The sequence below is a fragment of the Osmia bicornis genome, chromosome 6, assembly GCF_907164935.1.
Source record: "Osmia bicornis bicornis chromosome 6, iOsmBic2.1, whole genome shotgun sequence".
Lineage (NCBI taxonomy): Eukaryota > Metazoa > Arthropoda > Insecta > Hymenoptera > Megachilidae > Osmia > Osmia bicornis.
In genome coordinates this window covers 7,695,128-7,722,724 of record NC_060221.1, presented here as the reverse complement: position 1 = coordinate 7,722,724, position 27,597 = coordinate 7,695,128, and the positions used below count along the sequence as shown (strand labels likewise).

Genomic DNA, 27,597 nt, shown 5'->3' with positions numbered 1-27,597 from the left:
TTTGTACCGACGATGATGATCGTCACGTTTGCGCGATTACCGAGCCGAGAAGAAGTATCCTCTTCGATTCTCGGTCACCCTAAACTCGTGACTCATTCGTCATTTCGCGATCTTCCGTTCCCTCCTCCCTCTTCCGTCGTTGTCAGCGTCATTGTGACATCTTCACGAGACACACGGGACCCCGTCCTCGTAGCCGGATATTCTTTCTTAACGACTTCTTCCTCCGGAGAACTTTTGTTCAACCGTAAAAGGCCGATACAGCCTGTCAGCTCCTAACTATTAATAACTTTTTCCATCGACATTGTTACCGTCGCGTATCCGTAGCTGATAATGGATTTTTTGGATGATATAAGAGGACCTTGTCTGATAAAGACAACCTTGAATCAATGGTTCCGACGTCTTCGGCTTCCTTACCCCAAAGAGCAAGTTTTATTCCAAGAATTTATTATTCCTTCAAAGAGAAATTATTCACTCTTCATCGTTGTTCCCCAGGATTCTCCATTAATACAAGAAGAAACGAAGTTCGCGAAATGCCCGTCTCCCTTTCGGTTCCGGTGTTCTTCCGGTGTGGCTGCGCCAGCAGCGTAACGCGAACGAGTCGGTTTTTCCGAAGGAAACTCGCGAAAAAGATGAAGAAGAAGCGACGTATGCAAAGCAGCCAGGGAGCGACCTTGAAGGAAAGCGAAGTTGGGCGATAAATTTTCATGCGACGCCGGCAGCCACGAGTCGCGGGGGCCAAAGGGGACGAAGCCGGTGTAACTTTCGTGCACGTTGATTATAATTGTGATTTATGCCGCATTTCTGCTCTCTCTTCCACCAACGATACTCCCTCTACCCTTCTCTTTCTCTTCTGTTTCATCGTCTTCTTCTCGTTCTTCACCCTGCGAGGGCGCGGTCGGCGCCCGCTGATAGAACATGCGTCCGCCTGTTATTAGTGCTCGTTGTTGTATTGTTCAGGATTCATGTACCAGACCCGTTCGTGGGGAAGATGAGATTCCAAGTAATGTCGAGCGTCGATGAAATTGAATCGTCTGTGCAAAAACAGCGGGGGGTGGAGATTGTGGAAACCCCGTGGTGTTCCGCTGTTTTGTATATCTTTGATTATGTTGTAGAAAATTAAATGCAGCACTGTAATCTGTGATTACAAATGTAACCAGGAATTTACATCACACGAGAATGAACATCGTTTGATATAACGCTAATTGAATCCGTGTAATTAATTGATTTTAATTCAGAAACACAAAGCGAATGTTGCATTGTGTCTAAATTAACGTTAACATTTAAATGCACCGGCAATGCTATTATTTGATAACATAATTATTCATTGTAATACAACGAACATGCTACCTAGGATTGACGAAAGGCAAATGGACGTGTAAATAATACCATTTCCCTTCTGTCTTTATTTTTTATTTAATTAAATTATTGCCTAAATTATTCTCGGTGACTGTAACGGTAGCGAACGCTTCACTCTCAACCTTTATTATCATGAACAATGAATTTCGTTGCGAATCCAGAGGGGAGAGATGGAATCATAGACGTCTGTGGAACGTCAGGAAGTTTTTCGACCAACAACTCGCTAACTCTTAAAGACACAGTCCACGCACAGAGTTCCACATCAAGTAGCTAAAGTCAGGTCTAATAAGTGTCTGGGGAGGAACGTTCCACGCAGTCGTTTCGCGTGTTCCCGAAACTATTCCAATCGCGAGATGCTCGAAGAACTCTCGATTCTGGCGTTGCTTCTCGTTTCAAATTGGACGATTCAGCAGAGCCTGAACACCGACGTTCCGTCGGACCGTAAATTGATTCGGCGTCGCTAGCGGTAAACTAGAGTGTTGGAAAGCACCGAGTGCAACGAGCGAAAGCAAGAATGAGACTGTGAATTCCTAGCGGGTTTTAAGGAAACCCCTGGTTAGAAATGCTCCTCGACGATTCTCATAAATCCTACAGAACGTACTTGTACGCGCTCTGATGCATTTCTTCCGCGCGATATACACTGTATCCTACTCTAAATCATCCCGATAAGACGATACGTTGGTCCGGAGAGGTCTGGAGAAACATCGAACGCCAAAACGCGCGTTCACCCTGTCGTGGAATCAATGAAGCGAAATTCAACATCGATTCTCGTTTCAAGCCTGGCCAGCGTATCGATGTTCGAATTAACTTTCAGCTCCCCGTTCTCTCTAACTTCGTTAATTGCCCGAGCCGATATGAGGACGAAAATTACGCTCGCGACTAAACTGGATTTAACGAGTTTCACTTAGGAACGAGTTAAATGTTAATTGTACAAAGGTATGCTCTTTTGCCGAAGAATAAATTATCGTTAGTAGATAATTGAACTCCAAAACGAGCCAGCAGAACGAAATCGGTAGTGATTCTTCCGTGAGACTGAAGCGCTAAGGCTCCCCCAGACTACATAGTCACGAACCGCTTTCTTCATGTTTATTTAATCAAGATTCTACGACGAATGTCACGGTGTCTTCCTCCTGTTCCGTCCATCTCTCTGGTGTCACAACCTGATGTCCCTGCACGCGGAATTAAAGGGGCGCCAACCCTCGTCCCTTGGTACAGTGCCGTAAAAACCGGGCTACTTTAAAAAACATTCGCCGGAAAACTATGAACGTTGCGATAAAACACTCAAACATCGTTCAACCTCGTAACGTATCAACTTAGCCATCCTATCGAAGCGGGAGGAGTTAATTCTCCTCCTCATCCCTGTAGAAATGAAACGGGTCCCGCGGATTACGGATCCTCCGGAGTTCAATAACGAACATTTCAATCGAGAAATCGCTTAACACGAGCAGGAGATCGGATTTTTCACGTGGGATCGTGCTAGCAACTGTACGTTCCTGGCATTCATCCGACCGACGAACGTCATCCCCTCGAAGCTGTCTGTCACTGCAGACCTCGGGGATGCCAGACAACGAGCACGCGTGGAAAGGGAAAGGAAAAAGGGATCACGGACAGGACGAACGAGGACGAAACGAAAGCCGGGGTGTAGGTATTGTCCGCAGGAAATAGAACGAGGGCAGCGAGGCAGAGGAACGGGGGAACCGAGGTTGAGCTGATAATCCCGAGGAAGAAGGGATTAGTGGCTAAGTTGTCGAGCTTATCTGACGTTGCTTTTTGCTCCGCGACCTAAGATGCGCATCCTCGCGATGTAAGACAACGCGTCCCTCCGACGTGCCCCTGTTGAATGGGATACCTTTTCTTCGATTCGACGTACTAACGACTCCATTACGCGAATGTCGGAATATCGCATTACCGTCGATTAAACGGAAGAAGAATTTTACTTCGCAACAGGTTATAACTAAATTTCCAGAATTGTGACTTTGAAGCTATTAAGTTACAATTTTTATTGAAATAATAAGTACTGAGCTTATTTCGAGCAGTCTCTACGAGACTTCGTTATAGCTAGAACGCAAGGAGTAGCAGAGTTTTTTTATGTCTTCGTTAATCGAGGAACTTTTCTCGTTTGCTCTTCTAATTTCAGTCGATAAACTCTTGGTTAATGCAATTATCCTCCCTCTTCTCGGGATACACTTTCGTAATCGAATAATTCCTCCCTTTTCGACTAATACGCGAAGGATAATAAGTGTCTTCATTGTCGCGACAAGGGGGTGCAAGTTCATCGTGCGTGGATCCCTAACTTAAGCAGACCAGGATGAGTAATACATATATTCTATAGAATGTATGTGCAAAGTGTCTCACAATATACTGAACCCATTTCAGAAATAAATTCATCATTTGGAAATAATGAAAAAATTTCATACAACTGACTATAAATTGTATTATTATAAACGAGATCAAATGGAATATATTATGCTTATATACACTATTTTTGTTTAATTAAATTTTTGGAGCGATTACAGGACATCCTCGTGATATATCTGAAAGCTCAGAGACCGAGGACAGAACTTTTTACAGGACATGGATGGAAGAAGACATTCCGAACACGTTCACCGTCTCGTTGACAAATCATAGACAGACCCCAGGGTCGAAGCGTCTTTCGACGATAATAATTCTTCAGGTTCCCGTGCTATTGCCACGCTATCGATAAGAACCCGTAGCGAAAAAAGCTCAGACAAATATTCCGGGAGAAAAACGATGAAACTACGCACCTCGAGGAGGACGCAGTTTGCATTTCTCAATGTCGAAACTTCGCCCCTCGCGTTCCCCCGGGATGACACACGCAAGAATCGTAAAGAAAATGGAGGAAAAACGAAGATTGCGTCCCTTGCACGAATGTCTCGAATCGGTCGCAATCTTTAATACGGTTGCCGGGAATGATTAGATCACTGCGAAAGTGGTGATTGATGGAAAACACGAGAAAAATTGTATAACTAATTAACTTTGAGTTTACAATAACTTATCGCGCTATACGATTCACTAGCTCTTAATTATAAATATTAAGTTATAGGAAAATTACTTCAATTCCTATAATCCTTTGTTCCATTTCAATTAATATTTCACCCTGATATTTAGAATGATTATTATTGAAACGAAAACACTTAAACCTTTACATACATTGCATAGATTGAATAATTTATAATTTTGAGGATCTCAGTTCTACCCGACGATTTCAGACATCAAACGACGGTCTCTTTAAAAGGCCACAAGACGAGAGTACACGCGTGCACGTCGATATTCAGCGCCGTGTGAAGTCTCCCTCAAGGGGCGTCGCGAACGGATAGCCGGCACGGGGGCGGACTGCATAAATTCGGAGGCTGCAATTGGCGCCCGAATACTTTTACAATTCAAATTATGGAAATCCCGCGGGTGTACGTACTAGCGGACGTCGTTCCTGGCGGCGCGTGTACGCCGAGCATGAGCGGATTTATTTCTCGAAACCTCCCCTCTCGGTACCCCGTTTCGACCAGGGTTCGATCACGGCTCACCTAACCCGTGCTCCTCCCGCTTTACCCTCGTTCCTTTTCGTCGATTCAGGGACAGAAAGAAAAAAAAATATCGACCCCTCGAAGCGAGGCCAGTGCTGGAGCACGATAAACGGATATCGCGATTGTCGATTCTAATTCTATAATTCCGTGCTTAATCCTGGACACGGGTTTCGACTACGACAGTTTTATCTAAATCTGTGTCACGCGCCTAGTTTCATCCCCTTTAACGCTCGTCCGCGATGCCGTGTCCTGGCCGAGAAGCGTGAAAAGCGCGGCTCGCAACTGGAGCGGATCTCTCCGCTCGCGAATTCAGTTCGTCGAGATTGCTGATCTAAATTCTCTTGCTCGCTCGTCGATTCGAAACACCTGCATTTAGGGGATGAAATTGGGGTTGACATTGATGCTTGGGGAAAATACATATTGGTTCTAATATTTTCTGTGAAATAAACGACCCTGCTTAGTTATTAAAGGTTACATGCTTAAGGATTATATTAACGTCTCAGTTTAATATTATTTAATCTTTGAAACCCGGCTTAACGCGGATCGAATTAAAAAATGAATCATAGAGATCGCGCAATAATGGGATCCTAGCACGCGAAGTATAGCCTGGCTAAATAATATCACGAGACATTCCAGAAATTGAATTCCTATTGAGGGGGGGAAAAATGACATCGGCTGGCTAATTTTCATGAAAAATCTACCGTGTTCTGATGCAACCTCCTCCTCCCTCTCACGAACCCTTTTACATTAATTCGTGGGCCAGGTAGTCACTTTAAAAGCATCGGCCAAAATCAATATCGCTTGGACGGGATGGCCTTTTAATCAAACCAGAAACCGTAATCGTGGCCTACTCGTCCCCTCGTACCCTTTTTTTATTCCTTTATCCTCTGCTACCTGTGCCACCGGATCTTTTCTGTGGACACGCGAGCCGGCAGCGTATTTAAAATTGAAATTTACGCGCACGGTACGCGTTTCACGGCGCATGTAGCACGGTGGAGGGAAAAAAGGAAACGCATAAACGTGACGAAAGCCAAGAAGGGGCGGACGTTTAGTGAACTTTAACACACGAACAAATAAAAAAATGCTGCTGACACGAGGAAAGCGAGTAAGAAGCAAATGTGTAGAAAACTGTGGGTCATCTGATTCATTGAAACTCTCGAGTTTTCCTCGAGAGAAAAGCAAAGGTGATTCTATCCATAGATAAGTATGATGCGGGAATAAGGATAAACGAAATGCGGGCTACTCGCAATTTTCAGTGCACCCTACTGCGAGACAGGTGATACGACTATGTCAGGGTTGAACTCGGCTAGCTAGGAAACACGTGGAAACACGTCGGCGCGTAGCTCGTAGATGGACATAATGAGACGGTGCCCAGCGGCCAGAACGAGTTAATTAATCCCTTAGAGAGCTGACACGCTCTGTACGCGTCGCTCGATAATTACTGGAGCAACTGCGTTCCTCACACTTGCACTCGTCGAGTTTCTATTCCGTCGAGCGATTTCCTCGAACGGTGTAGCAACCACCTGGCGCACCGACGAACGAACGAGAGAAGAGAATCGATACGCTCCATTGTCACGGCTTCAGCCTGGATGACTCCAGAGAAGAAGGAAAAAAAGAGATCGCGTCGTCGAGCTAGCGCCAGTCTGAACTTTATCAGAAATGTTAACGTTTACGGCTGACGGCGCTGGAAAATTGCCGTACTGCTCTGGAGAATCTCTTTGCGATGACTCGAGAGTAGCGTTGAGCTTTCTGAAGATCTTTCGAGCGTGTGTGGAAACGCTTCAACAAAAGGTTGCGCTTTATACAATTACAACCTTGGAACTGTAGCGTATCAACAAGTAGCACACATCTACTTTTTTAGAAAAAGGAAGAAAGAAACTCTGTTACGTCTATGAAAAGATTGTATTTCGAGGACACTTTAAATTAACGCGTCGTTCCGTTTAACGAGCCCGCTGAAAGAATTAATTAACACGTCCTGTTACAATCGCAGAACACCTCGAACGTTTCTGATCCATCGAATAATGAAGATCTTGTGTAATAGCAGTTCGGATAATTGAAGAAGCATAAAATCGAGCTCTCGCCAGCGATAGAGTATATATCGCAGGATTAAAGCAAACCAGTGCCGCGGATGAACAGAAGGAAACCTTATTTCACGGTGTGAATTCACTAAAAAGGAAAGAAAAAAATACACCCTGGTAGAAGAAGAACTTTAACAGAAATGTTAGCGTTACGCATGATGGCGCTGGAAAATTGCTTCCGTCCCGGTAGATCCTCTTGAACGATACGCGCGAAATATTTGAACTTTTTCGACGGGGTACGAGACGTTAAAGAATGCATAGTTGGTTTCTCGGTGCCACTGATATAATTGTATGAAAGAAATCGTCTCGGAAGGCGCGTAAAGATTTTAAAATACATTCTAATTAACTCGTACGACAATCAAGGTACCTGACTGACGCGAATAAGGCTACGCCTCTTGACTCCGCCTCTGGACGTGCTCGAATTGCTAAGCTGTTACAGACCGGAAAAAATAGCTGGGTGTGGTGAAGCAGAGTAATAGAAAAGATTCGAAAGAAATCCTTCCACCTAACACGGTGTATTAATAAATCCGCGATTTCAAGATCAAACGAATACTAATCCAATTAGTATTATACCATTACACTCGGTCAATCTTTTAGAGACGATCTTTAGAACATCGTGATGTATTAATAGACTCTTAATTTAAAAATCAAAGGGATACTGATCTAACAACCAGACGCACCGAAAGTATTCACGAATGAATTCGTTTTACTTCTTGTCGTCGTCACTGTTGATTACCCGGCAGGAGCGACTACCTATTTAGAGCGCGATCGTTCCTCTGGCAGAGATCAGAGACGCGGCCGACACGCCGAGTAATTATCCTCGAAACGGAAACGCACCCTAATCCTTGGGCCCTTCTCTCCCGGTAGCTGGTGGTCCCGCGTGCACATTAACGGCATGTGTGCCGAGTGCGTGCGACGTGATTGATTTCCTCGGCGTGTGGCTAACTCGAATCAGCCTCGGAGACCAGCCACGCACACGAGCCGAAACGAGCGGCCTCCTGAACACGCCTGCAAAGACCTACACGGTACACGCAACACAGGGAATTGCATTTGTTTATTTATGCGTTCGATTACGAATCAAGAGTCTATATATTGGCGGGCATGGAATTCGTTCACCCTTTGATTTTGTGAAGGTACTTGGGCAAAGGGGGGCATGAAAATAGAGTATCGAAAGCTGTATCGTTAAAAAGAGAAAGTTAATTTGATTACCAGCCGATAGCCATTCATTTCCGATAGGAATTTTCTTGAAAATTATTAGGCATTATTAGCCAAATAAATTAAGAAACTTATTCAAGACGCTGAAGGTGATCAACTTTTTGCAACGCGATATAGATTTTGCACAAGATATAGCTGTCTTTAATATCACTTTGCGAGTATTAATATTCAAGAGATCCGGTATTTAGGATTTCAACATGAACATTCGGTATTCGATGCTTTTGATTTGCAAATGAGCGAAGGAATAGTTTATTGCTACTATAATTTTGCAATTAGGATAATAAAATGATATACTGCGTGGAGATAGATATCTGTTTTAAGTGAAACATTAGACTAGCTTAAATATCTAATAAAATGTGTATCTGAATAAATTTTGTGTATATGGTATTCATCAAGATCTTTAACGTACGCGGATAAACTCTACGCTTTGTAGTTAGATGAATTTATAGTAACTCGCAGGCTTTTGAAAATTTACGTGTGGATTGAAGACAGAGATTCATGGAACGCATCGTTTATTAGTCGTTTCAGAGGGCTTGATGCACAAGCGTTTCCAGCGAATGCACGGAAATACGAGCGCTAGTATCCTTTTGATAGATCGTTTACGAGTTAATGTTAGGCTCGTAACAAAACCGTGATACAGGGAATATAAGGATCTACCTTCCAACGATTACATGCGTTTACCTTAGCGAGAATAAAGAACGCGAATAAAGTATACACGTGCTCGTTAAAGTAAGGAATCCTCTCGTAAAGTTTTTATGTTTCTGATTCTGGTTCTGGTTCTTGCATATTCTATATATCATATCACGACTTAATTACTTCGTATCAGAATTAATGTACAACTTAGCTTGTAACTCAACGCTAATGTACTATGTTGTTTATTTTACATACAATTAAAACATAAAGCCAAAAAGATAACACAGTCCTAACAAAAGCTGTAGATATAATAATAAATACCGTTGATTTACTGAACAAGCAACACGTAATTAAAATTATTCAGAAATAAGAATACCTTTTCAATTTTTGGAACGATTACATCATTACATTTGTATATAAACAAGTTATTGTTTTGGTAAATTTTTAAATGTTATTGCTGTTAAATTTATATCGATTAAAATTAATAGCATGTCAATGAAAATCATCGTTTCCTTTTACATCAATTGTTGGATAATGTCTGCATTACCAACAGCTATGAGTCTGAATAAGAAACCTATACAATCAACAGGCAATACTATGACTTTACCCATCCATGTTAAGCAATGTTAAAATTTAGACATTGATCTAACGGCATTCGAAATTATATTTGTACTAACATTAGAGATACAGTTGGTTAATTACTTCAATATGATGTGTTATGGAGTACTAAATGAATGAACAAACATGCGACTCACCAACCGAAGCAATCAGTACTGTTACAGCCCTCTAGACGCAGTATGTATAACCTCCAAAGAGCCATCTCCGACAAACATCGTTTCAAATTGTACGACTTATAACCAAGATACCGGGGTCCAAATTTTCGCTGCAAATGAAATAAAATAAACATTAATAAAGTATTCGTTGATATCAGATTTTTCTCTTTTGTGAAAAGGAAAACAGATTATTCGGGAGAAATGGATTGCAAGCAGTTGTTAGTTGATGTAAGATTTAAGAGTTGTTACTCACCATTAGGTACGTAATCTTTATCAGCCATAAAGAACTGAAGACACGTCTAATTGATACACATGGAAAACACTATCTAAATTCACAGATCTTTTAATAATTTTGAATAATTTCACGAAAAATCTTCCACCACAAGTACGACACTTGCTCCGGGTAGACGCATGAAGATTCATTACTCAAGATGGCGTCTCTGCATAACTTTTCCCGCGATAATATGAAATCACATATACGAAATAAAATTTTTTTAAAACAAAAATTTCATGTAAAATCTTAAATCTTAATTATAAAATATATTAAATATATTTACGCAAATATAAATTAAATTTTTCAATTAAAATGTTAATATATAAAAGTTATGTATAAGATAGCTTATATCAGGGGTGAGCAAATAGGGGCCCCGTAAGAGGTTTTTTGGCCTTGAACCGAGATTTCCTTTCCATGCGCGACGGAAGATTCGTCTCGTATTTAAATAAATTGAATGAAACTGCCACTATTTTATTGAATTTATATTTATTGGTTTTTATGGTACAATTTATACCTTTCTGAAATGTAAAGTTAACTAATGAATGCAATCATTTTAAAAGGCGCGGCCCTCCGCTAATCTCCGTTTCCACAAAGTGGCCGCCGAGTCAAAACAATTGCCCACCCCTGACCTACATAATTATCCTTTAGCCCCGATATGCATATTAAATTAATATTTCTCTTTATTTATTAGTTAATTATAAATAATTAAAGCTTAAAATTACATAAAATAGTATGTTACTAACAATTTTTTATTTCCACCAATCGCAGTTGCCATTCAATTTCGACCAATCATGTGCGCAGGTCGGACTCACGGCGTCATTTTTCTTCGAAACTTCGTCCTGAGTGCACGTGTTTGTAATAAGTGAAATCAAATTTTATTTCAATATTGTATTAAATTGTATTGCTGATATCAGAAGAACAGAAAACAGAAGGAGAAGTTGAAGATTTATGACTTCCGACATCAATTCCACACTGTCTTCAAATATGGGTGAGATGAAATGTTTTACTCTTGTCGCGAATTCACATTGAGGTTGGAACAGCATTATTTTGATTGTCTTACTTGATTATTTTACGCGTTTTGAGAATTCAATAACGTTCTTTCTTGACAATCGTAATGTTATGAGATCTGTTCGTCTATATATTTCGGTACGACACATACCGAATAATCCCGACGATCTTCGTAGGAAAGGTCGCGTCATTCCTTTCGCGAACGTCGAGATTATCAGACGTGTTGAGAGCGTGCTTCCGTACGAGTAATATATACATAGGTACGCGTAGGTTATCTACTCTGATATTTTGCATAAATTATAGAGTTTGATCGTTTGTTAATCATAATTGCTTCGCTTTTGGTTAAATTTTATGTATATAAAGTTGTATTTCTTATTTGTTGCAGATATTTTGTTGCTATTTAAAGGACGCCATGACACTTGACACTGGTTTGCAATACAACTTCGTAAAGAATTGGTAACATTTCCATTTATTGCACTGAATTAGTAATATTTATTGTTATTTTCTTTTTACTCTGTCATTGTTAATTCTAAGCATTTTTGAGAATTAATTGGTACCACGGTCAAAAAAGAAAAGATTTAAAAAATTTGGTTTGCTAGAACAATTAATAGAAAAGGAATAATTAATTTTTCATTTTATTATATAATTTCGTATAGTAATTTAATGCATTTGTTTTAAATTAGAACAAAATTGAAATAGTTGTATTTTACTGCAAATGATTGCTTCTGTTCTGCAATTATTTAATTATTTTAAACGGTCTGTTTTTGTTAAGTCGTAGTAATTATATTATAATATACATGTTCGTTTAAGACATTTCAAGAACACTGATACTTCCATTAATAACAGTATTTCCTTAACGAACCCTCAGTAGAAAGAATGTTGTTTTTGTATACATATTTCCACCCATCCCCAACCTCCTCGCTAATCTTTTCTTCCAGGAATTGTTGTGGCCGCGCGCAAGGCGGTCGGTAGAGTCAGTGTTTGTACGAACATGTTTTGATTTCGTCAAGGGTGAACTGGCCCTGAATAGAGTTGCGTTTGTACAATTAGGAATCACGCGAAAGTAGAGTCAGTGTTTGCTGCGTATTATAAAATATTTTCTAGATCATCGCGGCTCTGATTTATCTTTTTCCATCGCGAAAGTAGAATCTCCACAATTGTTCGCCGAAAATTATTCACGGTCGCGTTACTAGTACTTTATATCTTTATTTTTATTTTTAATTTTTTTCTTTTAATTGCTCGATATATCCGGTATTAGAGTCACGGCACCACTGAAGAGGAGTCTTGGGCGATGCTGCACAAGGAAAGAATGTAAGTATCTTATTACTTTATTCAATTGCTTTTAATTAAAATAGAGTAATTTACAATTTGAAAACTTGATAATGGAGAGCTTTTTTTTAATAGCTAATACTTTATAAAATCGAAAATTATATATAATTTTATTAGAATAAAAATTGATAATTTGCAAAATTAACCGTAATTCTTTTTTGTTTTGTTACAGATGAATTTTTTGAATTTGCCGAGTTGCCGGACATCCTGATGGCTTTCTTCACGACTTCCGTCTTCAGTCTACCTCGATTTGGGCATCCTCCAACCTGGTTATTGTGCATCCTCCTACTTGACTGTCGGAAGAAGAGTATATCTGCGAACGGTGAGTCGCATGTTTTATGATTCCTCTGGTGCCCATTCATGTCGTAGGACGAATGGTCCGAATCGACAGGGGTTACTGGTTGTATACGTGGTTAGCGAGCACAGTGACCATGGGTATGATTATACCCATGAGTAGTAACATGTTTATTGTGTTTCATTTCGTTTAACTCAGGCTAGGTCTTCTTGCACTCCGCGTTTTAATATAATTTCAATTCCACATATTCCAATAAATATTTATGAAATATATGAATACTTTAAAATGTTACAATTTTATAATAAAATGTGGAATATGAAGTATTTTAAAATAGAAAGAATTTTCTCTATTTTTTCTTTAACAAAGAAGTCAGATACCGTCTGATTTTGGTTATTGCAAAGATTCAAATTGATATAATATTGGTGATATAATATGTATACTGGAGATACATATTAATGATTCTTTTACATTGATTTAATTACATTTTGTACATTGTACATTCAAATATAGTTTGAGAATTTGTTACAAGTATTAAAATTGCATTCATTCTAAATCAAAATTTCGCTTATTTACACGTTCATGAAAAATTGAACAATTTATGTGCAAGAAGACAATTCGTGACGGGCAGATTTCTAAGTCAGAGTGATCTATTTCAACACATTTTGCTTATTCTTGAAAAGTTACTCTGAGGAGGGAATCGCCCGAGGATGTGTTAATTTTTTTATTAATTTTCATAATAAATCCTTTTTTCATTGTAAAGAATTCTTAATTAGTCATTTTGCTTTTAATAAAATATCAAATTCAATTTTGACATTAAATTCCTTTTTATTAGAGTTTTGCCTTTATTAAATTAGTGTTGCGAGAAATTTCCGACGCGAGAGTAAATATGACGATGCACTGACTAGTATTCGGTGGGAATCCTTTTGGTTTTTAATCTCAATCCTATGTATTATTTAATTAATCAAATTAGTTACAAGGATTCCGCGGCATAAGACCGTGAACACCATCTCTGGGAGATATACCCATGCATTACTAGGCCTTTGCAGGCGCAGTTTTAGAATACGGAACATATGAAAATATATTACCATATTCTAAACTGTAGTCCTTTTGTCTATACTATGGGCGTCCGTCAATCTGACACCGTTGGATGCAACGTGTTGGACGGGCGGGTAGCGCTCTTAGCGAAGGGGTGCACCCTGTCCTGGCGTTACGACGTCCAGGCGGGGTGGGTGGTATGTAGCGTCTGGCGTAAGTCTAGGGGGCGTGAGACCCTTCCTTGCCAGCTGATATTAGCAGTGCACCATGTTTGCGTCATAGTTGCTCTATTTTGCTTTTCAGTATTTGTTCTTAAAGCTTTATATTTACAAAGTCGAGTCACTTTTATTAAAATAGTGAAATATTAGCCCGTTAGATGTTTATGTATTAATCATGTTTGTAGATCAGGATTTTCAGGTTTAATCCCTTCCGTGTTTATTGCCAAAGCCCATTCACGTGCCCAGGTGCTACTTGGATGGGTAGAGGCAATGAGCACGATGACCTAGTTCATAAGAATAATAATTAATAAGCGGCTGGCATTGTGTTAGTATATCGTGCACGACGTAATCTCCACATATGGTGTGTGTGTTTTTAGGCTGTGGGATTGCGTCGGTTTAATAACTTTTTCATTTACTTTTAATTTGAAATAATATTTTATTCAACAAGATGTACGATGAACGTATAAACCAAATACTATTGTTATCATTACTATTACCATGATTATTACCATTAGTATGAAATATTCTGTATCAAAGTAGTTAATTAAATTTTGTAATTATCATTAGACGCAATGATTGCTAGCCTTGCCAGACGATTTCAGTGAAAAATGGTACGTACCGTAGAGTGTGATGTGAGATGAAACTCGGGTGACGGAGGCGTTCCGGGACGTTCTCCCTAGTTTAGGCTCTTGCGCCCGGGTGGAGTGTATGGGGGTCGTGGAATGAATTTTTGTGAGAATGTGATTTTGCCTTTTTTAAATATAGCGTTAGGTAGGTAGGTAGTGTACCTTCTGGTGTGTGTGATAGATCGTAAGTAGGTAGGGCCGGGACAGGTTGTCACAGTCTCTTGGTCGGGTAGGCGCGATTTCGCGTGATCAACCTGTACCTGGAATATATTTGAAGAATTGACGATACGATCGATACGAACGAAGTATGCCGTTCGCCTTCTATCTATCTGTACAATTTTTCAAATTTTTGGCGACTTCATAAGTCGTCATACGCGATCGCGATGGCACGAAACGCACAAGTTCTGCTCGAGCACGGCACGTGTGCACGAACAACGACTTATATAAAGTCCTTTTTCGTCCACGTGTCAATTAGAGTTTCGCGATTTTTCTTTTTTGTTGATTATTTTTTTTCTGTTTTGCGAATTTGCAAGTCTCGAGCTTTAGATATAAGTTTCAGGTGGGTGGACCGCCCGAAGAAAGAAAAGGCTATATGCCGAAGCGCCCCGACAAACTGTCTTTCAAGAGGGGAACTGCTAATGATTTTGCATCCTTTTGCAAAAAAGGATGGGAAATCATTATCGTTACTACTTTGTCACTGTGCTTGCTTGTAGTTGTAGTTTTGTAATTTCAGGAGAAGAGGGGGCCCGTGACCCCCATGATTTTGGGCAAATCGCGTTTTCAATTTAGTGTTGCGAATATTGACCACGGTTCAATTTAGTGTTGCGAATGAATATCGATCACGGTTTAATTTAATGTTGCGTATGCATGATTATCGCGATTTTCATTTAGTGTTGCGAACTTTAAATATCGCGTTTCTTTCTTGCATTGCTTTAAAATAGAATTTAACTTTTCAATGTTGATTGCTATAAGATTTTTGAGAGTTTTGCTTTTTAATGTTCATTGCTTTAGTGTTGCGAGTAAAAAATTCACGGTTTGAGAATCCCCCTTTTTTGCATTTTAATTACATGTCTATTAAAGATAGCGTTGCGAATGATATTAGCGCGACTGTTTCCCAGTGTTGCGACATATAAATACGCGATTGCTTTGCATTAGTTTATAGAGTTCCTTGCTAATTAGTGTTGCGGTAATGAATATTCACGTTTTGCATTAGAGTTGCGATATATAGTATGATGAAATGCCCAAAAACGATCCAGTGGAGTTGCCATGGTCCATAAGGCAGCTATGGACCAGCTGCCGTGATACAGCCTTGGATTGGCTGTACCCCTTTTTATTTAGATTAGTGTTGCGTCTTAGAAAATTCGGTAGATTTGAGTAGTGTTGCGTTACAGTTCGCGTTTTCTCTTTTTTTCTTTTTTTCAGCTTAGCGTTGCGCATAATGGAGCAGCTTTCACGCGTATGCTTTTGTACATATTACATAATTAATAAAATTAGTATGTAGCGTCTGGCGTAAGTCTAGGGGGCGTGAGACCCTTCGTTGCCAGCCGATGTTTCGTCATAGCTCAGAATGTTTGCAATTTTAAAATTAGTGTTGCGTGTGATTTCGGTTTGTTTTATAGGGTTTGCTTAGGGATTGCTCTTATGGGCAGTCAAATTTTTCTTTTCAGGTTCCCCTGTACCCTCCCTCCCACTGCCCTGCCCCCATTCTTTTTTCTTCCCTTTTTTTAAGTTTGAAAATTTTGAGCATTCGGTTATTGGAAATACTGTTAAATAATATATGAATTTAATGTTTTCAAGATGTTATTAGATAGTATAAAGTTTTATTTAAAATGGAAATTCATTTTACTTTTTGATGATTGGTGATAATTTATTTCAAGGAATATTTGTTCATTCGAGATAGCTTATTAAATTTTAATTTTACTTTATTTAAACAAAAGTAGCGGATGATTGTTATTCGAGTTGTTCAGTTTTAATTTTGGATCGCGATGTTTCGTTTCTTTTATAAATTTTCAAATTCTTTTCCTGTACAGTCCACTCGCGATTTTCTTTTCAGTTTTTCCATTTACAATAAATTTGCATTGAAAGGTGTATTGAATAATATAATGCAATAAAGTCAAGTAGAGTCATGGTTGTACGTATATTGCAGTAAAAAACAGTTGTTTCAATTACAATATTGTTTACTATTCGTCGCGAAATGAGCGAATATTAAATACAATAAAATGAAATAATTAATGTTCTTAACTCAATTCACTTAATTCAAATATATATTTTTCTAAATCTTTTTCTCTTTATTTTGGTACTGAAGTTTCCTTTTAATTCATATTTCGTATCAAATTGATTTTGAGTTATTAACACCCACTCCGATTTTTGTAAAATTTCATGGGTGCTAATGCATCTTCTTTTCAGCCATTAAATTTTTTTGTCTTTATGGATTCAATTAATGAGTTTCTGTTACAGAGAGGTATCTTTATAGGAAGTATGAATTGATGATCTGAATAAAAGACTGGAAGATATACAATAATATAAAATCTAAAATCGAAAGATGGAATTCAACAAATCCAGCTAAGTAAGATGAGATGAAAATGATTGAAAAGGGAAAATGATTCTTATGAATCGTAGAATCTGGACGGTGTTATATTTGATAATTGTATTATATTTAATCTTTCGCGATTTGTTTCAGGAAGTGTCTCGATAACGACAAGGAAATCAATAAGTTCATTAGGTACATGTATTCATTAATGTCTCTAAATTTTTATGTAGGCAGGTTGTAAATTTATAATTAGGACAGTATGAACCTTATCATTTTTAGAAATGATAAACCGCTATACGAACCTTATTATTTTTTTAAATGATATCTAATCCATTTTAGTTTGTTTCAGGAAGTATTCTGGTAAGAACGATCAGATCAACAAATTCATTATGTGTATTTATTTATATCGCTTTAGATTTTTATATAGGCAGTTTGTAGTATTTAATTAAACTTAAACACTGCGGTGTTAAATTAGGATATTTTAGATTCAAGTGAATTTTTAACATAATTACGGGCACTTGTATAGGCACTAATATTCTTAGTATTTATAAGTAAGTAGGACAAATATGCAATTGCATATGATTAATTACAGGTCTGTAATTAAAATTTAAAAAAATGTTGAGGATTGCCAAACAAAAATATAAGTAGATATTCGTATTGTTAGTAGAGACACTGTAACGTCATTTTTCCCCTAGGGATGCTTACTTTGCTCGATGCTGTACAATATCTAGTTTTATAGTACATCTTAGGCAGCTATAATGGTGAGTCAATTTTGTTGGACTAACTTGGACCAATCGTGTAAGACCACGATCGCAATGGCGGCGTGGCTGAACAGTTTTGTGTTATCGGGTGGTTAAGTAGTGGTTTATAAAACCAGCAAGTCTGTTTTCTTATTTATTGAAACGTTCATATTACCGTGGCTCAATTTTTTATTCAGTCATGTACCACTGTGGTATATTATTGGTCTTATTAGATCTATCTTTAGATGGTAAATGATTCTAACCTGTAATATATTTGATATAATTTATATTTTATACCGTAATATTTAATGAGTTTGAATTTCAGTTGTTGGGAGTGTATCACAGTTAGAAATTGACAGACATTTGGAATTAGGTAGAGAATTTTTAGCAAAGGGCCAGTTACAAGATGCATTGTCACATTATCATGCAGCTGTTGGTAAGTTCTGTTTGTAATCATTTACTTTAATTCGCTTTTTCAATAATTCATTTTAATACTAAATGTACAAGGAAGCGCGAATCGTTATTAAATTTTATTATCATGAAAATTTTGACACATTATTTTAGAGGGAGATCCAAATAATTATTTGACATACTATAAAAGAGGCACAGTATATCTAGCATTAGGTAAAGCCAAATTTGCACTTCTTGATCTTGATAAAGTTTTGGAGTTGAAGCCTGATTTTACTTCTGCAAGATTACAACGTGGTAATATATTACTTAAACAAGCTCAATTCAGCAGAGCAGAAGCTGATTTTCGAGATGTGGTAAGTATAGTTTTGTGTTGTATGAAAAAAGAGTCAAATTATAAATATGTAAATTTATCAGATTGAAATTGATTATTTTTGATTTCTTATAGTTAGCAGTTGAACCATATAATACAGATGCCTTAAATGCCATGTACAAAATAGCACCTGTGCAAGAAGATTTAAAAATTGTAGACAGATTAACGAGAAATGGGGATTATGCGGCAGCTGCACAATTACTTGCTAAAGTTATTGAAGTATGCCCATGGTCTGCTGAATTAAGGGAACGTAGAGCTGAATGTTACGAAGCTCTTGAAGATTACATTAGTGCCATCTCTGATGTGCGTTCTACAACTAAATTACAATCTGATAACACACAAGGATTTTTAAAACTAGCAACTTTACATTACCGTCTTGGACAAGTGGATGAATCATTAAAGTGAGTAAAAGTAAAATAGGAAAAATAATTTATTTCACATTGCAAATCACGGAATTTAATATTTTATATGTTCAGGGAAATTCGAGAATGTTTGAAACTTGATCCAGATCATTCAAAATGTTTCGCATTTTACAAGAAAGTTAAGAAAATAGCAAAATTATTAACAGATGCACAGTCATCTGAAGATGCAAGAGATTATGACAGATGTATAGAGAGTGCTCAAACTGTGTTGAAACTTGAACCAAATGTAGCCAATGTACAATTTATCGTTCATCAACTTCTATGTAAATGCTATACTGGTAATTCAGAACCGAGTCAAGCAGTCAAGAATTGTCAGGAGGCATTAAAAATACGGAAGGAACCCGGAGTATATTGTGATAGCGCCGAAGCATATCTAGCTGCCGAAATGTTTGATGATGGTAACTTATAATTCGTAAAATGTGCACAAACTGTTTCTAAAATTAATATAATCTGATACCATTTTTTCCCTCTTTTTTCCCCTATTTAAACAGCAATTAGAGATTTCAAGGAAGCTTTAGAAATCGATCCAAGCCTACAACGAGCCAAGCAAGGTCTTCACAAAGCACAACAAAGACAAAAACTGTCCGAGTCGCGAGATTATTATAAAATTTTAGGTGTGCCAAGAACAGCATCAAAACGTGACATTATTAAGGCGTACCGAAAGGCTGCGCAAAAGTGGCATCCTGATAATTTTCAGGAGGGAGAAGAAAAGAAACGAGCGGAAAAAAGATTTATTGACATTGCAGCTGCCAAAGAAGTACTGACTGATGATGAAAAAAGAGCAAAATTTGACCAAGGAGAAGATCCGTTAGATCCCGAATCGGGCAAGCATCAGCAAGGTTTCAATCCCTTCCAAGAATTCCATCACTTCCATGGTTCTCCCTTCCAATTTAAGTTCCATTTTAATTAGCCATTTTTTCATCGTCACGATATTAGCCCAAGTGAAATTATGAAATTTTCATAATGTCGCTTTATATGCGACGTGGTTTTTGCTACCTTAGCTGGAATTTCATTTTGCTAATCTACCTCGTCGGTAGTCATACGTCTTGCATCTGCATGAAATTAAAAGACTGTACGCGGTATACTGTCAATCAATCAGTAAGTCAGAGAGGCGACCAATAAATAACTAAAATATATCTTAAATGCATTATTAAACAATTAAATTGTTTGAACGGGGTAACGATCTTATTGTTTTGCCAGTCGGTAACTTGGTCATGTAGTCACTGGCATTTATTTGCATTCGAAGATACAAAAAAGAGAGAAGAAATACAATGGAGTATTTGCTTTTCTCTTTCCGTATTTTCGAGTATAATCGAAGTATTCAATCGGATTTTTTAATGAGAAATATATATAGTGTAAATAACACGTACACATAATTTAATACGTTATTTATAATAATTTGTACCGAATAAATGAATTATAATTTCAAGTGATTGACCTACTGAGAATAATTAATGAAAAAAAAAACATAGTTGATGCAGACTGAACATAAAATAATCGATTTTCAATGACGCGAATATTTTGTTGTGTATAAATTTCTTACTAATTAATACACGAGACGAAAGTCATGATTAAACTCTTGCAATTTAGTAAACAAAGTTCAACCCATAGGATGTATGGCGGTGACACTGCCATCCGAATGTTACGGCGGGCTGTGGATCATTGAGTTTAGCTTGAAACTGTACGATGATTAGGTCCCGCATAATAACGAAAGTCATTTTCGATAATTCTCATCGAGTACAGACGCACGATTCAAATATGGATAATATGTAGTATATTTACTTACTGACCATGAAGTGGCCTGTATTCGATGTTGGTAAACGTAGGACAGTGCTGTGTGCGTGTTACGTTTGCATGAGTGTGAGAGAATCTTATGTAAATACTGTATCTCTAACATTTGTTTAAATATATTTGAATAATTTATACATACATTTTTATATCATTTTGTACGTATACTCTGGAAGCATTTTTATAATATTCGACATATTTTTTTACAGATAAGTTCTTTCTCCCCTTAGAAGCGAACCTTCGCCACTAAAAAAATACACGTAGAATATTTTTTCGAATATAGGTATTCTACATCACAAAAATAAATTCAGAAGTCTTGCTTTGGGGAGGGATATGTAAAGGTATATTTTTCAATCTTTTTTGGCACCATTTGAAATTTATTTATATTTTCATCCACTAGTGGCTCGATAAATTTATATTATTTAGATCAAATAATTTGTTTTATTAAAAAAGTTCAGAATTAAGCAAAAATAATATAAATTAACCTTTTTAATATTTCAAAGGGAGATCACCCCATCACCTTCCTCCGAATCCGCTCCCTGCTACATCACATTCAAGTTACTTGAAAATCAAAGTGGTTGAACACTTAGTTAACATTTCTTGTGAGTATTAATTAATTAATTACTAATACTTATTTGGTTTTCAGAATTAACAATGCGTTTACAAGAGCGTGTATATACGTCCTAATAATTATGTTCTCGAAGAACTTACATATACGCTCTCGTAATGAAAGAACGATTAATACGTATACGTTTTATCTACACAAAATACTATTGAACAAAATATCACTGCATATTTTTTCTAGTACGTTAAACAGTCTACCATTCTCTTTTTATTTACATAAATTGAAAATGCGTTTTTTTTTTTTAATTTTAAATTTCTGATTTTTTGCTTCGTTAGATTTGAACACGTTTCAAAGGGAAACATAAAATATATCTAGTTACAAGCTTAAACATAGACCTATACATTATACGAAATAACTTGTATATTCGTGCGGCATCACGCCTCTTCTTGGATAAAACGTATGATGTGTTGAGTATTCTAATAAATTTGTAATTGAGCTCATATAAATATCAGCGAACCTAAAAAGCCTTCTCGAAAAATATGTAGGATTATGATACGTTCTGAATACAGATCCAAATTGTTCATTAAACACTCGTTTTATATTGTTTCTCAATTGTTCCTTTTCTTTCATCCATTCTTCTAGTACACTCTTCACATCCGGCCCTGTATAATCTTGATGATCTTCGATCAGTCCAGTTAACATTTGCAACCAATTAGCATGTTCTTTGAACTTTGGATTGTTTAAGGTTGAAATTTCATGCTGTAACATATGAAACATATTGCAATAATTTGCAATATAAAATTCTCAAATTGATCTACCGGTTTCATTTATCATAATCAGAAATATTTTGTTCAACCTTGATTCATAAATAATTTCGATCTAATTAAAAAGAAAAGTCGTAATAAATACGAGCTACAATGTTACCGTTAACTCTTTAATTATGGCACCAGTTCGCCAACCATGTTCCAAAGTTACATCAGCTAAATCGCTATAAGGATGATCACCAAAATATAATACTTGTTGTCCTCGCCAACCGGTCATATCCTGCAGTTGTTTCACTGTACCCTAACATTAAAATCAATATTAATCATTTATTCTTTCAAACAATGGAAAATAGAAACAATTGTACCTACTTCTAAATAGATAACACCTTTCTCGAGTTTCGTAACTCTATCCCACAATTGGGTTCTGTTAATTTCATCGTATATTCGGAGAGGTCGAGATTCTTCGGTGAAAAATTTCGGTTTTCTTGCTTGAACTATTACCACATCGAAATAGTTTTTCCACTTCTCTCCCACTAAAAACTTCATCCCAGTATCCCTACAAAAATAACGTTACATTTTATTCATTCGTAAGGTTTCATACTAAATGAAACTTCTGCTAAGTACAGTGCTTACACAAAATGGAAAGGACTATTGGTTACTAAAAACATCCTTTTATTTGCCCTTTTAAGTCGATCAAAAAATCGTTTTAAATCCTTATTTTGTTCCAGGTATTCGGCGACATTTTGTACCACCATTCCGTGCATTATAGGGTGGCAGCTCTGAACGGAGTTCTATAGAAAAAAGTGGTAAGGTTTAGTTCTCTCACAAAACATCTTAATTAGTAAATTCCTATACAGTACTGTTTTATATGGTGGTCTATTGTATTTATTTGATTATCGAGTTTGTATACCTTTACATCTCTAAAGAGTATTTCGGGGTGATAGTCGATGTGATTTCTAAGGAAGTATTCCGTGACGTTGCATAGAAGACACATTTCCGGTACTGAGAATAAATCGGCTAATTGTACCATTTTCGTTCGATGTACAGTATCCTAAAAAAAAGAACTTTTCGTTTAGCTATATACAAAAAGATATGTGTGTATCAATTAAAGAAACCCAATTTGGATACTTGCCTTCTGTGTTTCATATTGGAAATATCCGTCATGAAAAATACACATGTTGATGCATGCAAACAGATATAGAAAAAGACTTAAATTACTGTAAATGTTTTCCCTTACTAGTTTATCTACGGGGAATTTTAAATACAAAATTACACGTACGTGCGTAAAACACGGCACTTGAAAAGAGACCAAAGCAACTATACGTTTCAGTATTCAGTATTTCAAAGCATCGTCATTAATTTGCATTTTTATACTCAACTTTTTCAATAATTCACGAACTTATTATGCGTTCGAACGTAGCTGAGAACAAAAGACTTTTTTTTAATGTTTCACCTTTTTTAGACTATTGTTTGGATTGGCGAACAATGTGCTAACTTTTATTAGCCGAGGAAAATTGTGAAATTGTACGAAAACAAAAGAAATATTTTTATATAATATTAGAAGATATAATTTTACATTTTTCTATGTTTTACTGAAAATTGCAGGGTGTTGAAAAAAATTTCAAGTTACCGAAACTATCGTTCAACGAAAAGAATTGATCAATTTAGTAAATTCATTGAATTATCCTTACATGAGAGTGTCTATGAGGCGCTTCGACGTAAGCGATCGGTATTATCCTGTTTTTGTAGAGCCTTAGGACCTCATCGTCGGGCAACGGGTGTAAACCGCGATAAACGGTGCCAAATTGAATTTGCAAAAAGCTGTCGAGTTTCAGCAGCAGACCCTTTTCGATGTCATAATGGAGGCCACGAACAGCGAAATCCTTCTTGTACTCGAGCTCGCTGATTCCCTCCGGGTACTGTACAGCCGATTAAACGAGTTTGCGTCAAGTTTCAATTGAAATTCTCGTTCGGGTGGTAATTGTCGTTTCATTTTCGAGAAAACGCCGTTGACGAGCTGAAACGAGTTACGAAGTTTCGTTCGCTCGTTTGCTCGAATTAGTTGAGTCGTGCTTGGAAACTTTGTCGAGACTCGTTTCTCGAGACCCCCCATGTGTATATCGTGATTTTCTTTCGATCGAAAGATCAGTGTCCTCCATTTTAACACATTCATTGCCATTTTCTTATTTAGTTAATGCTTAGAAATCTTTACTTACAATTGGCTAATTAGAAGGAGCCTTTCACTATTTGATTTTGGTTTAGGGGAAATTTGGAGAGAACCTAGGGAGAGCGTAGGGAGAGCCTTGGGAAGGGTTAAGGATGATTTCAAAAACCAATGGATCTATTTTCTTATTATCTTTTTATGATATTTCAACAATTACTGTATGACAGTCAATGTGTTTAGAGAATCGTCTAGGTCTAGGTTATACCTTGTATTTCTGAATGAGCATGTCACGGCCTAGGTTGTAGAGCAAGTAGTCCATGGACGGTTTGTAACAAGCCAACGTGTAATCGTAATCGAATCCATAGACTTGGACCTCCTTCAGGTCCAGTTCGTTACAAGCAAATACTCCCTTAGGGTTCACATCTTGAGGAAGCTTTTTCGCTGAATCAAAATTATTTCATCAAGATTAATCTCCCTTCGCAATGAACATGAATTTAATTACTTCTGTAGTAGAAGTATTTTATGTGACCCAAAGTTCCGGTCATAAACATTTAATTAATTTTACTAATTATAATCATTGGGATACTTCCACTTGTTATTTCCTTTATTGTGCCGTTATGATAACATTTAATAGTCGTCATGACACCGCTTAAGATACCATTACTCTTATTAAGCGAGAAGCGAAACAGCTAATTAAATTTGACATTATAAATTTTATGATTTTCTTTCTCTTTAAATGCTTGTGTAATCAGCTCAGGCAACATCATAGAATTGCTTACAATACAGAAATTTGATCAGTGTCAATGTCATACATATAGATTACATGTTTCTAGTTCTTACATAATTCATAGAGTCGATAAAGACTCTCGCACTAGTTTAAATTAGCAAATAGAATCAACTGACAAACATGATATTTCTCGTATATGTATAAAAAGAAAAACAACAAAAATTTTCAATTGTCTGGGCAAAGATAATTAAAACTACATACATCAAAAGTTTGACGTTACGACGATTTGCATGCTCGTTAATGTTTCTACTCTTTTTTATCGCTTTACGCATCAAATGTGGCGTAATCGGAAAACAGACTGATGATACATCTTTTCCTTCTCTCTTTTTACTGTTTCATACTATGTACATCCGATATGTGCCTATCAAGATGAATGAACAAAACAGAATATGATACGTACAGGGTGTCCACGTTAACTTGTGACAGTCCTGTTATATTGTTAAGTATTGAAAATACATAAAAAACTATAATAATATATACAATTGAAATAATATTCTAAATAGCAAACAAATTTTTATTCGATAATAATTTCATTTTATTGAAATAATGCCCAACTTTGATTAGTTCCAGTCTCGTCGGTTCGGTCGTTAATTCCGAAATATTCGCAAATTTAGTTAGTTATGGTTAATTCAATGCAGCATCTAATAGGGTTTGGAGCATCTATATTTTCTAAAACATGAATTCTCGAAACTGGAATTTCATGTCCAAAGTTCGTTCTCTCTATCCATACCACCCATCGAGTGTCATATCTCGTAAAGAAATAATGTAACAAAAAAATTCGTTTTTGCTGATACTTATATTTGTTGCTTCGTATCATGCAACTTTTTTTACACCATCAATATTCGAAAAGATAACGGGACTGTTAGAAGTTAGCACGAGGACACCTTGTATACACGTGACTTCACACATGATCTTGTACGAGGAGTTTTCAGTAACATAGCGGGATAACGCGTAGTTGTACTATTCTTTCGACTTCGATTCACGATAAGTCTGCGCTCCCGTTTTGTTCCACAGATGCCAGATACCAGATGCTTTTCACCGTCCTAGATTTTTCTGCTTGTCCGTTAGTCTCGTCTCTCCCTCTTGCTAATTAGCTCTAGATATAAATTTCTGATACACAAACTTTCCTTTGATTATTTCATTGAACATCGTATAGTATTCGGAGATGTAACTTCACTGTAAAATTGTGTTACTCGTATCTCGAAGTATAGATGAGTTATATCTAAAGAATAATCCTAGAAATTGTTCAGTTCTAAGTGATAGGAGCTGCTTTTTTCAAGTTTCTTTTTTATTCCTTGATATTCAATATTTTGCACTTTGATCTATTTAAAGATATTGCTAAAACCTGATGATAAGCTTATCTCCAAACAGGTTTAATTGTATTATGCGACCATTTGTGTAAATATTGTGTAAGTAAAGCAGTGTTATGAAGTAAGGAAGAAAATTCCAACTCATTGAAAAGTAGACAGTTTTAAAGTGATACCAAAGGTAGTTACGATGGAAATTAAATCGATCAATCTCGACAGATACAACGTATCGTGTTGCAGATTTTGGGAATTCGCCAGAACGAAGCGATAAATGACAATGTCCTATTGGCGCAACAGATATGCAAACATGTTTCGATGAACTGTTGATAGACGATTGGCTCGCCTTTAAGATTGAACGTAGATCGAACGCTTCCTGACAAAGGGGGGATTCATTGACACATCAATTATAATTTCCGCGCGGGTACACGGCTATCAAGGTCCCGCGCCACTGGCATCGATTCAAAATATTAAGGTGCTTAAGTGGTATCGTGCGCATGCTCGAGCTCAAACGACGCGGCAGACGGTGCACGAGGTTGACCGAGAGGGAACATACTGATAACAGCATGCGCGAGAAGGAGATCGAGATGAAAAATGGCTGCAACCAGTGTTAATACTCACACTCGTACTTTCGTCGCATCTTCTGATAATTTTCGTACATGGTCTGACGCGATATGTGACCACGGTTCATAGCGCGATCACCTATGGAGCGCGTGAACACAAGATGGCTGCCAAATACACGAGGCAACCACGATGGCAAGACATTTTCGACGAGTAGAGGCGATGCTGCAGCGACGGCGAACGTCCTCGTGTGCAGCATCACGGACGATTGGCGTTTACGCGCCTACGATTCAACGTGTCCGACGATTGCCGCTCTCTGTTCAAGGCGGGAAATTCAAATAGTTGTGTCACCCGAAGGCGTCTTCGATGCTCCGAACGTTACTATGCGACTATCAATCGGCGTGTTGTCTTTGCTGTTATTACTTAATCGTAATCAAGCCTGCCGACTAGCACGCACTCTAACGATAAGCTTGTGACTCTTCTTCTCCGTTTATTTTTTATCTCTTTTCTTCCTGTATAGTATAGGATCACTATTTATACTTCGGCAACGACGCGTTCGTAACTGTTGAATCGTGCGTATGCTACCATCGAACTTCGTCCCGATTTTGAAGCACCGCAACTGCACGTACTTTGCACGTTCAATTGTCACTGTACGGGTGCGTGTTTGCGTTGCGTGTTCGAGGCAGAACGAAGGAACCGTGCATGACCGCGGTTCGATCGTACTGTTTAGAATACACCGTGTCAGCCTTACGGACGAATCGCAAATACGATCAACTGTCGCAAGTGGGGAAAGTAGTGATACCTGAAAT

At 37.4% G+C, this 27,597-nt stretch overlaps 2 protein-coding genes and 1 long non-coding RNA gene across 14 annotated transcripts in view; 1 reads left to right on the top strand and 2 right to left on the bottom strand.

Annotated features, from left to right (window-relative positions):
• LOC114879615 overlaps nt 1-9,991 on the bottom strand; it is a 187,619-nt gene extending 177,628 nt beyond the window's left edge. For all 12 annotated transcript variants that reach the window (XR_006829455.1, XR_006829457.1, XR_006829461.1 and 9 more), the window contains exons 1-2: nt 9,851-9,991; nt 9,580-9,707 (exon numbers count right to left, since the gene is read on the bottom strand). This is a non-coding gene — a long non-coding RNA (uncharacterized LOC114879615). The remainder of the gene's footprint in view (nt 1-9,579; nt 9,708-9,850) is intronic.
• A 7,596-nt stretch (nt 9,992-17,587) lies between these two features.
• On the top strand, nt 17,588-20,780 carry LOC114871959 (dnaJ homolog subfamily C member 3). The gene is made up of 6 exons (XM_029178611.2): nt 17,588-17,900; nt 17,978-18,088; nt 18,217-18,416; nt 18,509-18,834; nt 18,910-19,253; nt 19,347-20,780. The coding sequence occupies exons 1-6, from the start codon at nt 17,852-17,854 to the stop codon at nt 19,763-19,765; spliced, it is 1,449 nt and encodes a 482-aa protein (XP_029034444.1). The 5' UTR covers nt 17,588-17,851; the 3' UTR covers nt 19,766-20,780.
• Nucleotides 20,781-21,381: 601 nt separating this feature from the next.
• On the bottom strand, nt 21,382-27,514 carry LOC114871958 (5'-nucleotidase domain-containing protein 3). The gene is made up of 8 exons (XM_029178610.2): nt 26,849-27,514; nt 24,402-24,577; nt 23,664-23,891; nt 22,883-23,023; nt 22,606-22,763; nt 22,342-22,528; nt 22,133-22,273; nt 21,382-21,967 (listed from the first exon to the last, which is right to left on the bottom strand). The coding sequence occupies exons 1-8, from the start codon at nt 27,045-27,047 to the stop codon at nt 21,611-21,613; spliced, it is 1,587 nt and encodes a 528-aa protein (XP_029034443.1). The 5' UTR covers nt 27,048-27,514; the 3' UTR covers nt 21,382-21,610.
• Nucleotides 27,515-27,597: the final 83 nt, after the last annotated feature.

Bases quoted from the DNA above. Each gene is read 5' to 3' on its own strand.
- LOC114871959 (XM_029178611.2), top strand. From the start codon at position 17,852: ATGTACCACTGTGGTATATTATTGGTCTTATTAGATCTATCTTTAGAT. The intron at 17,901-17,977 runs GTAAATGATTCT...TTTGAATTTCAG, and splicing joins ATTAGATCTATCTTTAGATG to TTGTTGGGAGTGTATCACAG. The intron at 18,417-18,508 runs GTAAGTATAGTT...GATTTCTTATAG, and splicing joins AAGCTGATTTTCGAGATGTG to TTAGCAGTTGAACCATATAA.
- LOC114871958 (XM_029178610.2), bottom strand. From the start codon at position 27,047: ATGCTGCACACGAGGACGTTCGCCGTCGCTGCAGCATCGCCTCTACTC. The intron at 23,024-23,663 runs GTAAGGATAATT...TCTTTTTTTTAG, and splicing joins CGCCTCATAGACACTCTCAT to GATACTGTACATCGAACGAA. The intron at 22,274-22,341 runs GTAGGTACAATT...TTTTAATGTTAG, and splicing joins AAGGTGTTATCTATTTAGAA to GGTACAGTGAAACAACTGCA.